This window comes from Podarcis cretensis (assembly GCF_951804945.1).
Source record: "Podarcis cretensis genome assembly, chromosome: 2".
Classification (NCBI taxonomy): domain Eukaryota; kingdom Metazoa; phylum Chordata; class Lepidosauria; order Squamata; family Lacertidae; genus Podarcis; species Podarcis cretensis.
Genome location: NC_137171.1, coordinates 117,920,047 through 117,932,444, shown reverse-complemented (window position 1 = coordinate 117,932,444; position 12,398 = coordinate 117,920,047). Strand labels below are relative to the sequence as shown.

Here is a 12,398-nt window from a genome sequence, read left to right as displayed (position 1 = left end):
ATGGTTTTATGTCCACTTTGATTTCTAAAATAAACTTCCATTCTAATTTTTTGGGGGAAATGCAGGCATTGATTTGCACCATTGACAATCAGTTATGAGACTTCCAGCCCATCTCTTGCTCAGGCAAGTTCTTTGACCGCAGCTAAGCGCCACAAGCTATGAAGGGGTTAAAGCAACAGAGGTCCGAATCCTAGAGCGGCCCAAGTAGATGTCCAAGGAAGATGATGCGCAGGGGCGGGCGGAAGGGAGACGCTGCTTTCCGGTTCCCTCCCTCCCTCTCTTGACTGGCACCTGAGAATGACGTAGCTGGCGGCCGGTTCTCTGCGAGGGAAATGAGAGAGCAGGTGAGTGGAATGTGGGAAGAAGCGGAGAGTCTGCCCAGGTCCGCTTCTGTTTTAATTTAATTTGATTTTTTAATTGCTCCTTCTTCTGAGCTTGGGGAGGTCTCCTAAGACAAGAGGACCAGGGCGACGGAGGCATCGCCATCACTTGGGTCAGCTGCTGGTAAAAGTTGCAAGCTGGCCCTCCCATTAAGCAGAACGAATTGGGGAACTGGTTTGGAATGGCCAGGTTTGGGTGCTGTGCCTTTTGTTGCTGATAGCTCCGTTGGTTAGAGCATGGTGCATGTTGGTTAGAGCATCGAGGTTGGGGTTCAAGCCCCCATATGGGGCACCTGCATCTCCCTGCGTTGCAGGGGGTTGGGCTGGATGACCCTCACGGGTCCCCTCCCACCGCACGGTTAGACTTTCCAGCTGCAGGGTGCTATTTTCCGCCCTGCAAAATGTCTTAGGCCAGCCCTGCTTCTGGGCTGCTGAGATCCCCCACCCGCTCCCAATCTTAAAGGTAAAGGTAAAGGTACCCCTGCCCCTCCGGGCCAGTCTTGACAGACTCTGGGGTTGTGCGCCCATCTCACTTAAGAGGCCAGGGGCCAGCGCTGTCCGGAGACACTTCCGGGTCACGTGGCCAGCGTGACATCGCTGCTCTGGCCAGAGCCAGAGCCAGAGCCGCACACGGAAACGCCGTTTACCTTCCCGCTGGTAAGCGGTCCCTATTTATCTACTTGCACCCGGAGGTGCTTTCGAACTGCTAGGTTGGCAGGCGCTGGGACCGAGCAGCGGGAGCGCACCCCGCCGCAGGGATTCGAACAGCCGACCTTTCGATTGGCAAGCCCTGCGTCCCTGCTCCCAATCTTATGTATGGCCTTATTTGCACTATACATTTAAAGCAGTCTCATACCACTTTCAGCAGGCGCTGCTTCCTCCGGAAAATCCTGGGGAGCACAATTTGTTCAGGGAACTGAGAATTGTTAAGAGACACATGTCCACATTCCCCTCCAATTCCAAGAGTGTCTTCTCAATTCAGCCGTTTTCTAAGGGACTCTGGGATTGTTTTTATGTGTTTTAGAGGCTGTAGCAAGCTATCCTGGCTGTTTACATCACCTTGGCTTGTGAGCACAGGAGGGGAATTAACTATCATGATGTGCCTTTACTATTTTTGTCTGTAGGCTCCTTGGGAATTAAAATAGATTTTTGGAGGTGCAGAAATAGCAGACCCAATTAATATGGGGTATTCAGAGATCATCAAGATCACAAAGAACTTGCATATGGGAGTGGATTCAGCACAGACTGGAACAAAGGACAATAATCAGCTCTTCCCTCTGGGGGCAGGAAACTGCAAACTCCCCTCTGTCACCTGGAAAGTACTCATGGGGAGGGGGAAAGGGGGAACCAGCCAGGTGACAAGACACTCAGGTTACCACCACAACTCCTCCCTCAACCCCTCCTTTCTGTGATGTATCTGAGGGGTGGTCTTAGGTTACACCCCTTCTGTGATGTATGTATGATGTTTCTGGGGGTGGTCTTGATCTACAGGGTGGCAATTTCAAAAGTCTTTATAAGGCCTTGCACACCATTTTTCTGAGTCCCTCCTCTCTTCTGCGGGTGAGGGGAGAACCCTGTTGCAACAGACCAATAAAGGCCAAGCCTACAGGCTGCTGTTTTGCTCCAAGTTATCCTGGTTGGTGTCTTTGTTTTTGTCCAAGGGAGCCCTCGGATTTTTCCGTTAACAGTCCTATAGACTTTCTCTCTTATTTTCCCCTCCGCTACCCCCTCAGTAGGTGAAGTTTGGTCGTATTAGCTTCAAGGACAGTCAGATTCTGCTGGTTGTTGAAAGATCCAGAAGGTTTGCAGTCTCATTTGAAGAGTCCAGCTGGATGAATATCTTTAGCTAAAGGACAAGGATATTAGCAAGGGCGCTGAGGCATCCCTAAAGGGTTGATAGTGAAAGAGAGAGCAGAGAAGAGGCGCTACAAGGCCAGTCCCTGTGAGAAGAAAAAGCCTGTGACGCAAGAGATTGTGGCTGGTGCTAAAGCTGGTCATGGAACCCGAAATCAAAATGGAGCAGAGCTGGAGCCCTGAATTTGGAGAGCAAAGATCAATTTGTCCAAAAACTGGGAGGCTCAAGGAAGTTCTCCTTGTGGAAGCCCAACAAAATGTGAAACTGGAGCCAAACGATGAGCCGTCAAGGAACTGGGACGCCCAGTTGCAGGAGTTTTTGAAGATGCTACAGGATTCCCATTCTGGAGAGGGAAACCCACAAGTGCCTGAGACAAAGGATTGGGACAATCTCAAAGTATTGGAGGTTACTTCTGAGGGAGTGACAGGTGACCACAGCTGGCCCAGAGCATTGTGGGCTTCCCAAATCCAGCCACGTCTTGCTGGGGAAGCCCACGAGGACCATGAGACCAATCTGGGTGCCACTCCCAGTGGGAAGGAGAAGGCAAGAACTCCGTCTGGAGATGGTGCCGAGATGGAGAGGCAGCGCCGGTGTTTTCGTGAGCTCTGCTACGAAGAGGCCGATGGGCCTTTCAAGCTTTGCAGGCAGCTCCAGGAGTGTTGCCATCAGTGGCTGAAGCCAGAGAGACACACCAAGGAGCAGATCCTGGAGCTGGTGACCTTGGAACAGTTCCTGGCCGTCCTGCCATTGGAGATGCAGAGCTGGGTGAGAGAACGTAACCCAGGGAGCTGTGCCTGGGCAGTGGCCCTGGCGGAGGAATTCCTTCAGAGTCAGAAGGAGGTGAACAGCTGGGAAGTGCAGGTAAGGTGATGTTTCCAAAATTGTGTCACATCCACAGCCTACATTTGATGCACGTGTGGATCCTATGGCTTCCTCCAAAGTGTCTTGGGAACTGTAGTTTATTAAGGGTGCTGTGTGTTGTAGCTCTGTGAGGGGTAAACTGCATTTCCGAGAACTCAATGGGGAGGAGCCATGTGTTTTAAATGTGTACTGCAGGCATCGCAAGCATGCCTGAATTGGGTTTCAAAAATGGTGCCCTTGAACCACTCTTGGGTCTTGAGTTGCTATGACTATTATTAGCATCATTATTAAAACTTATTATCAGTCTGTTTTGTAAGCACAAAGCCCCAATTGGGCACCCAGCCACCTTGACAAAGCCAGTGTCAAGGCAGGAGTGGGGAGCAAGTCAGCAGTAACTCACAAAGTGTCAGTGAAATTCATTCTTTATTCAAAGAAACAAAGCAGCTCAGGCCTAGTGATCCCAGCAATTCTTCCCCGTACATCTTGACCCAATGAGGCAGTTGTGAGGAACCTGAGACTCCTTCCTCTTGTCTCCCTTTGCTCCACCCTCTTCATTCCCCTTTGTGTTCTGGGAGACTAGGGGGCTCATATTATGTCCTTACATTCTTGTGACAGATTGTGATAATATCAAGCCCTTGTAATAAGTAACATTTATCGCCAACCTCTAAACACAATTTTGCCTGCACTGTGACTTGGTTTTGAACTGACTCTTCTCCCCTCCATCTTCCCCACTGGCAGATCACAGGGATGTCAGAAAAGGAGCTTGTAAATCCCCGCAAGGCAGAACAGGCTCTGCCGGGCACGGTGAAGATGCAGCTTTCCACAAGGCCCCAGCAGGGGGACAAGCAGAGTGTGAGCTTCTTGGGTGAGTTCCCTTGGGGTCTGTCTCTTCGAATATCTCAGGACTCCTGAATTTCCAGTTTTGTTGCTTTCCCCCACCTAAAATGGAAGGCTCGTCTTCCCAGGTCACCTTCAAGCTCTGTGGGTTTGGGGGCCTAAAACAGTCCACACAACTGGCCATTGCCTGCTAAGTAGTGGTCTTGCTCAATTATGGGGCAGATTAATCATGTTTGCAAAGGGGGCAGAAGCACAGAGAGGGAAGCTTGTCAGTCTAGACCAGGGGTGGGTTCTGAGCTTCCCTGTTTGGCCGACAGGTCCATTTTTAAAATTGCAACTGTAATTCAAAAAAATTCAGTACCTATATATGCAATTCAGAAACACACAGATAGATAGATTTAGAACTGGGAAATGTGCAAAAGGAACTTCAAAAATGATCACCTCCTCTAGAATAAAAGGTTCCATATTTGTTAGAAATTGATCTCTTATTGTGGTGACACCTAGACGTTGGAACTCCCTGTCTGTTGACATCAGGCCGGCATACGCTTTTTGACTCCTGTTAAAACATTTTTTGTTTATAGACAACCCTAGTAAGATATTAGAATGCTGATGTGTTTTTGGTTTATTGCTGGTTTTAATTTTCTGAGCATTTTAATTGTTTTTAGTGCAATCTTACTGTTTTATTATTTTTTTAAGACTGTTTTGGGGTTCTCTAAAATCAAATGGCTTATAATTTTTGGGGACTATTTAATTTGGTGGGGAAATAGAGCTGTCTACATGGGGGCTGCCCCTCTACGTGGGGCTGCCCTTGAAGCTGTCCCAGAAACTCCAGCGGATGCAGAATGCTGCAGCGAGGCTCCTCACAGGGTCTCTGCCATGGGAGCAGAGTACTTTTCTAGTGCTCTTCCAGCTGCACTGGCTTCCGGTGGACTACAGGGTCAGATTTAAGGTGCTGGTTTTGACCTTTAAAGCCCTTCACGGCCTAGGACCCTCGTACCTACGGGACCGTCTCTCCTGGTATGCCCCACAGAGACCCTCAACGTCCATAAATAGCAACACCCTAGTGGTCCCGGGCCCTAAGGAAGTTAGATTAGCTTCAACCAGAGCCCAGGGCCTTTTCAACTTTGGCTCCGGCCTGGTGGAACGCTCTGCCTCATGAGACCAGGGCCCTGCAGGATCTGATTTATTTCTGCAGGGCCTGTAAGACAGAGTTGTTCCGCCTGGCCTTTGGCTTGGAGCCAGAAAGGTATATTTAAAATAACTTTTTCATTTCATTATAGATCATCTCCCAGAAAGTGTTAATCCTTGGGCAGAGGTGAAAGAATGTACCTTCGGTCTCTTTACATTTCCAACATTTATTATCGGGCAGATGATAGATTTTTGCAAGCTTGACTGGTGTCATGTACCACCTGTAGATCATTTTCATTAAATTCTCTCTTAAGGCATTACATGCCGTAAACTTCATACCTGTGGTCCATAACTGTTCCCAGTCAGCCATCATAATATTATGTCCAACGTCTTGTGCCCATTTAATCATAACAGATTTCACCGTTTCATCCTGTGCATTCCATTTCAACAGCAAGTTATACATTCTTGACAAATTCTTAATTTTAGGATCTAGCAGTTCTGTTTCCAATTTTGATTTTTCCACCTGGAAGCCAATTTTTTTGTCCAAATTATATGCCTCCATTATCTGGTAATAATGAAGCCAATCTCGCACTCTATTTTTTAATTTTTCAAAACTCTGCAATTCTAATCTGTCTCCCTCTTGTTCCAAAATTTCCCAATATTTCGGCCATTTGGCCTCCATATTGAGCTTTTTCTGAGCCTTCGCTTCCATTGGTGACAGCCACCTTGGGGTTTTATTTTCAAGCAAGTCCTTATATCTTATCCAAACATTAAACAGTGCTTTTCTGACAATATGGTTTTTAAACGCTTTATGTGCTTTGACCTTATCATACCACAAATATGCATGCCACTCAAAAACATTGTTAAAACCTTCTAAATCCAACACGTCAGTGTTCTCAAGAAGCATCCATTCTCTCAGCCAGCAAAATGCGGCTGATTCATAATAAAGTTTTAAGTCCGGCAGGGCAAATCCACCTCTTTCTTTAGCATCAGTTAATATCTTGAATTTTATTCGAGGCTTCTTGCCCTGCCAGACAAATCTAGAAATATCTCTGCCACTTCTTGAAACACTCCATTTTATCCAAAATTTGCAATGTTTGAAACAAAAATAACATCCTTGGCAATACATTCATCTTTATCGCAGCAATTCGGCCTAGCAATGATAGCTTCAGGTTTGACCATATTTCTAAATCCTTTTTCACTTCCATCCAACATTTTTCATAATTATCCTTAAATAAGTTCACATTCTTAGCAGTCATGTTAACCCCTAGGTATTTCACTTTCTTAACCAGTGTTAGTGCTGTCTCCTGCTGAAACCTTTCTCTCTCCATCACTGTTAAATTTTTCTCTAAGACTTTAGTTTTCATCTTATTCAACTTAAAACCCACTACCTGGCCAAATTCTTGAATAAGTTCCAGTACTCTCTTAGTACTAGATTCTGGCTCCTGTAATGTCAATACCAAATCATCAGCAAATGCTTTCAGTTTGTACTGTTTGGCTCCAACTTGTATACCTTTAACTGTTTGGTCCCTTCTAATCATATTTAAAAGCACCTCCAGGACCGATATAAAAAGCAATGGAGAGATTGGGCAACCTTGTCGTGTTCCTTTCTCTATCTTAAATTCTCCCGTCACTACATTGTTCACAATTAATTTAGCCTTTTCTGAATAAATTGCACCTATACCATTTTCAAAACCTTGACCAACCCCCATCCCCTGTAAATTTTTCTTCATAAAACTCCAAGAAATATTGTCAAAGGCTTTCTCCATGTCCACAAATATCAAAACTGCTTTAGTATTGATATTCACTTGTAACTTTTCTAAAATGTTAATTATATTCCTCGTGTTGTCAGACAAATGTCTGTCCAGGAGAAAGCCCGCTTGATCTTTATGAATTTCTTCTACTAGTACCTTTTATAATCTTTTGGCCAAAATATCTGCAAAAATTTTATAATCCACATTAAGCAAAGATATGGGGCGGTAGTTCTTAAGCTGTGTCTTCTCAGACTCGTGTTTTCGGTATAAGTGTAATATAAGCTTCCTTCCACGACTCTGGTGCCCTTTTCCCTTCCAATATTCCATTACAAACTTCCTTTAATGGCTGTATTATCAATTCTTTCAGTGATCTATAGTATCTTGAAGTCAAACCATCCGGTCCTGGAGATTTACCCAATTGCATATTCTGGGTGGCCCCTTCTACCTCCTGCTCCGTTATTTTGTAATTCAACATTAGCTTATTTTCTTGAGAGATTTTTTGTAATCCATTTATTTTCAAGAAGCGATCAATGTCCATTTGTTTCTGGGTTTCCTGTGTATATAGTTGATTCTGTTTTTCTTCCAGCAGGGGACGGGCGATTGAGTGAAAGCAAGAGGCAGAAGCGCTTGCGAGAAAGTCCTGAACAAACAGAGCAGCGGAGGACAACCTTAAAAGCAAGCCAAGAGAAGGATTTCCTGTACCAGGAAGAAGCTGATAAGAACCAGCGTAGGGCAGAGACACAGAAGAGAAAAGACACAGAGAAGATAGCAGATCCAATTATTATCCAAAAGGGTGTTTGCAAAGATGCCGCCAAGCAGCATAAAGAGAATGACATGGAATCTGACACGGGTGGGGAAATCTGTGGTCAAAAGGCTCACGGGAGTACAGACGGGGCTATTCCCACGGAGGAGACGCCATACAAGTGTTGGCAATGCGGTCGGAGCTTCAGCAGCAGCTCAGACCTTTTGATACATGAGCGAAGCCACGTAGGTGAGAAACTGTATAAATGCTCCCACTGTGGAAAGAAAGAGACAATCCCGACTGGCCAGACTGCGCATAAATGTTCCCACTGCGGGAAAAACTTTCACTGGATCCCTCAAGTAAAAACCCGTGGGACAGAAGAACGTTATTCCTGCACAGAATGCGATAAAAGCTACTCCTCCAAGTCGGTCCTCCTCAAACACCAGCAACTCCACAGAGGCGAGAAACCTTATAAATGCTGCTTTTGCCCGGAATCCTACATAAACTGGTGGGAGCTCAAAGCTCATCGGCAAACTCACCGAGGCGACACACCACATAAGCCATATAAATGTTCGCATTGCGGGAAGTTCTTCCTTTGGAACTCACAGTTTCTGTCCCGCGAGAGTAGCCACACAGCCTTCTGCTGCTATTGCGGGAAAGGCTTCATAAAAAACTGGGAGCTCGTTGAACATGAGAAGACCCACACGGCAGAGGAGCCGTTGGCGTGTTTTATCTGCGGGGAAAACTTTGGAGTCAGTCCTGAACTGCTTGCCCATGTGCGGAAGCACAGAGAGAACACGCTTCAATGCTCGGTTTGTGGAGGTCTTCAAGAACAGTTTGTAAGCCCGTGAACTAGAAGTTATGGGTGACAGCCAATCACTGCCTCCCCCTTGCACAACGTACTTCTCTTGGTGTTGTATATTTTAGCCATCAAAGGCCTCATTTAAAAATATTAAAATTGTAATGTTTTAAAATTCCTCGTGAATATGAAGGGCGTGTGTGAACCTGTGCTTGGTCAGATTTCAGAGGCATTACAGGCAGCGACCGATTTAGCGGCGTCTGATTTCGCAGGCGTGCATGGCACCAAAACCAGAAGTAGCCCCCAAAGGTCATAAAGTTGTCACAAAAGGGGGGATGGACAGGGCAGAGTAGGTTTATATATTTGAGCGTCCAGAACATAACCCGCCCCCCCAAAAAACGGAAAGCAGAGGAGAGGAAAGGAGTTTTGTGCCCAGTTCCCACATGCGGGTTTCTCACAAGAGTCCTGTCAGCTCCTGCGAGAACAGCGTGCTTGTGGGACTTAGGCCTCTGGACATCAGGCAGGTACCTTTGCCGCTTTCATTTTGGCACCTGCTGAAAAGCATTTTGTCCAGACGTGTAGACGTTGGAGAGTTTTAACTTCTCCTCAATTTACTGCTGATTTAAATTTTTTTTAAGGTTTCTAATTACTAGTTTTTAACTGCTTTTAACCGATCTGTTTAATATTTCTTGTAAACTGCTTACAGGTTCTGTTTTTACAAGCAAGCGATACATTTTGTCATATAAGGCAATAACAAGGCTGGGGTAGATAGACCAGGGACTGATCCAGAAGGCTCCTATTAACCTTGTTGTGCCACCTACATGCACACCAGCCACTTCATGTGCTGGAGTTCCCCAGAAAACTAAGGAAACCAAGCCTTATGAGGAATGGTTGAAGGAGGTGGGTATGTTAACCTGGAGGAGATTAAGAGAAGATAGGATAGCCATCTTCAAATATCTCAAGGGCTGTCATATGGAATAAGGAGCAAGCTGGTTTTCTCCAGCTCTGGATATTAGGACTCAAACCAACGGCTTCGTTTTACAAGGAAGGAGATTCCGACTAAACATCGGGAAGAGCTTTCTGATGGTAAGAGCTGTTTGACAGCGGAATGGTCTCCCTCGGGAGGTGGTGGACTCTGGGCGGCACATGTGCTGTGTCCAGTTGGTGTCATGATGGTGGCACCCGCCCTTATTCTGGTAGGAAGTGCTTGGTGGGGGCCAAAAAATGAGGGGGCGAGGAGAGACCGTTGAGTTGGAACGAGGACTCTTGGGGGGCAGCGGTGGAAACACAAGGGCCAAAGGGACAGCTGCAGGGTGGTGGGGATGAGGCTGAGTAGGGAGACCCTCTCAAAGGAAAGGAGAATAGCAGGAAGGCCATTGTGGCAGAGGAGGCACAACTTCTGATTCCCTTGGACACCCCCCCCATTTTTAAAAAAAAGTACCGAACATTTATCTTCTGACCCCATTACTAGTGACACCTCTCCCGTTATAGAATTACTGGACATGCCCCCACCTCTTTCCCTTTCAATGCCCTTCAACTTTCATGCTCTTATACAGCATGTTTCTTTTCAACCATTTAAAAAACATCTTTGCAGTCCATTAACACCCCCACCACCATAGAGAGAGGCAGTGTGGTCCAGTGTGTAGCACAAGGACTTGGGAGATGCAGATTCAAATCCCGCCCCCCCCCCAAAGCCACAAAGTCCACTGAGTGCTACCTCACAAGGTATCCCTAAAGGGGAAATGAGGACAGGAAAAACCACGGACCTACTTTATCTCCCTAGAGAAAATGTGAGGTATAAATGTTACAATAAATAAAAAACGTTGGTATGTGGGTAACCCGACTGAGAGGTGTTAACAATGACCTTTGGGTCTTGTAAAATGTTTTCAGATATTTAAACTGCTTTTAAATAGCTTAAATATGTTTTGTTTTGTTTTGGTTTGTGTTCTTTGGCTACTCATTGGTTTGCCACCCTGGGCTCTTTTGGGAGGAAGAAGGGTGGGAATTTAATAAAAAAATCAATTGATATTTATTAAGGATTGGAAAATTACTGTGGGGTTTTTGCATGAAAGAGACAGTCAACATGCAATATCTGGATCTGAAGATTGAAAATAATACTGGCTTATAGAAAATAGAATGATTGGATGTCAGTTTGAGTGAATGCTTTGAACAAGTTGTTATATTTACTTGACAGAGAATCAGAAGTCTTTCCATCTTTTTCTATTTCTCCCATTTTCTTTTCTTTTTCTTCTGTTTATTTTTTCCCTTCTCCCTGCTCCTATTTCTTTTTAGATTAGATTTTTAAAAATATTTCTTTTATTCAGGTATAAGAATATACTTTGCACTGTGTATAAACTTTTGTATATCTTTGGATGAGTATCAATAAAAATAAAATGTGGGAAAAAGGAACCAGTAGTGTTGTCCATCATCTGCCCAGCCCCATATGTCACTCTTAGGTGGATTTCTAGCTGGTTGAGTGACAGACCCCAAAGAGTACTCATTAATGGTTCCTCATCCTGGGGAAAAGTGACAAGTGGGGTGCTGCAGGGTCCTGGGCCCGTTGTTTTCCAACGTCTTTATAAACAACTTGGGTGAAGGGATTTGAAGGGATGCTGATTACATTTGCAGGTAACACCAAACTGGGAGAAATGGTTCATGCCACAGAATACTATTATATCTGGATTCAGGATGACATTAACAGATTGGAGAACGGGGCCCCAGTACAGTGGTACCTCAGGTTAAGAACTTAATTAAGAACCATATTTATACATAACTCCTTCAAACCTTTCTACTAAAGCCAATTAATTCCTTTCCAGCATATTCTGATATTTCATTAGTATCACACTAATTCCAAAAATAAAAGTATATAAAAAGAAATTCTCTTCTAATTTTATCCAACGTCCCTTCTTCCTGGTTTCGGGTTATGTCAGTCCTTTCTAACCATTACATCCTGTCCATCAATCTGGTGTTCTAATGTCCGAGGCTCTCAGGTCTCTTCTATGCCCCCTCTGCAGGTTTTCTTGTTCCTGTTTATGCTTGTACCCTTCCCTGTCCCTTGTTGGTTTCTTTCGTAGTTTCTTACCTTTCTCCTTTAGGAGTGGTTCTCCGGGGAATTCCAACCGGTAATAGTCTCCATTTTCTTTCATCAAGTTAGCCCATTCCCCACAATCCCACTCCCCTATGTTAATTTTGTAATCCAAAAAATAGTTATTCCAAAAATAGTTGTCAACTTGTTTCACAGTCCCACCAGAACTAAGAGCTTCCTTAACTCCAGACATTTCCAAACACACTCCAAATTCAATCTTCCAATGCTGCGGCTTTTGGTCATGCAGGACTTTGGATCTCTCCCTTTGTATCTTTTGAGGTGCAATCGCAACCTCTTCCATCTTCATCTGCCCTTGGACTTGCCCTATCGAGCCAGTTTCCTGAGTTGGTTGTTGTAAAATTCTTTATCTTTGTTTCCTGTTAGTTCATATTTACTGGCTACAGCAGTCATAAAATCCAACTTTTCATTCATCAAGTTCATTTTCTCATGCAACTGCTTCAGCATAGCATTTGTTTTGCCAAGGGCAGACGCTAGAACTTCCTCCCTGCACATTTCTGTTCAAGGTCAAGCAGCTGGTCCCACGGTCTAATTCTCACAGCTGTAAAGTCTCCCTGTAAACTGCAGCAACAAACTGACAAGCTCCCTCTAGGGGACACAATTTCTATTAACGTCCATCTTTAAAATGTATCCAACAAAGGGAAATTTACTTTCGATTTTCAAATACTGCGTTTCCTTAAAATACAAAAGTGCAGAAAGCAGCGTTGAAGTTAATTTGTTTCTCTTTTTTTAACTATCTGTCAAAAGTGTTCCGTTTTCAATCAATGAAATCCAACAATTTCTGTCTTGACACCCTGTCCCCAGGTTTGGGACGATGGAAACTTATATTCCTTTACTCTCTGCAGGATTAGACGGTCAAAGTCCCCTCCCCCTTTTCTCCTGCTGTCAAGGGGGTTTCGTTGGTTATAAATGCAGAAAATTTAAATCTTTGGATCAATT

The 12,398-nt window shown here is 44.9% G+C and overlaps 1 protein-coding gene and 1 long non-coding RNA gene across 4 annotated transcripts in view; both read left to right on the top strand.

Annotated features, from left to right (window-relative positions):
• LOC307209254 overlaps positions 1-12,398 on the top strand; it is a 73,760-nt gene that overhangs the window by 55,238 nt on the left and 6,124 nt on the right. The gene's annotated exons all lie outside the window — the stretch shown is intronic.
• Positions 217-10,796, top strand: LOC307208505 (uncharacterized protein). Of its 3 annotated transcripts, XR_013835186.1 has the most exons (5): positions 217-344; positions 2,114-3,096; positions 3,835-3,961; positions 7,402-10,354; positions 10,394-10,796. XR_013835186.1 is itself a non-coding variant. In XM_079963137.1 (4 exons), the coding sequence occupies exons 2-4, from the start codon at positions 2,377-2,379 to the stop codon at positions 8,406-8,408; spliced, it is 1,851 nt and encodes a 616-aa protein (XP_079819263.1). In that variant the 5' UTR covers positions 217-344; positions 2,114-2,376; the 3' UTR covers positions 8,409-10,795. The 3 variants fall into 3 exon arrangements, 2 of the variants coding, with proteins under 2 accessions (XP_079819263.1, XP_079819262.1); XM_079963137.1 differs by having other exon boundaries at positions 7,405-10,795; XM_079963136.1 differs by having other exon boundaries at positions 7,402-10,795.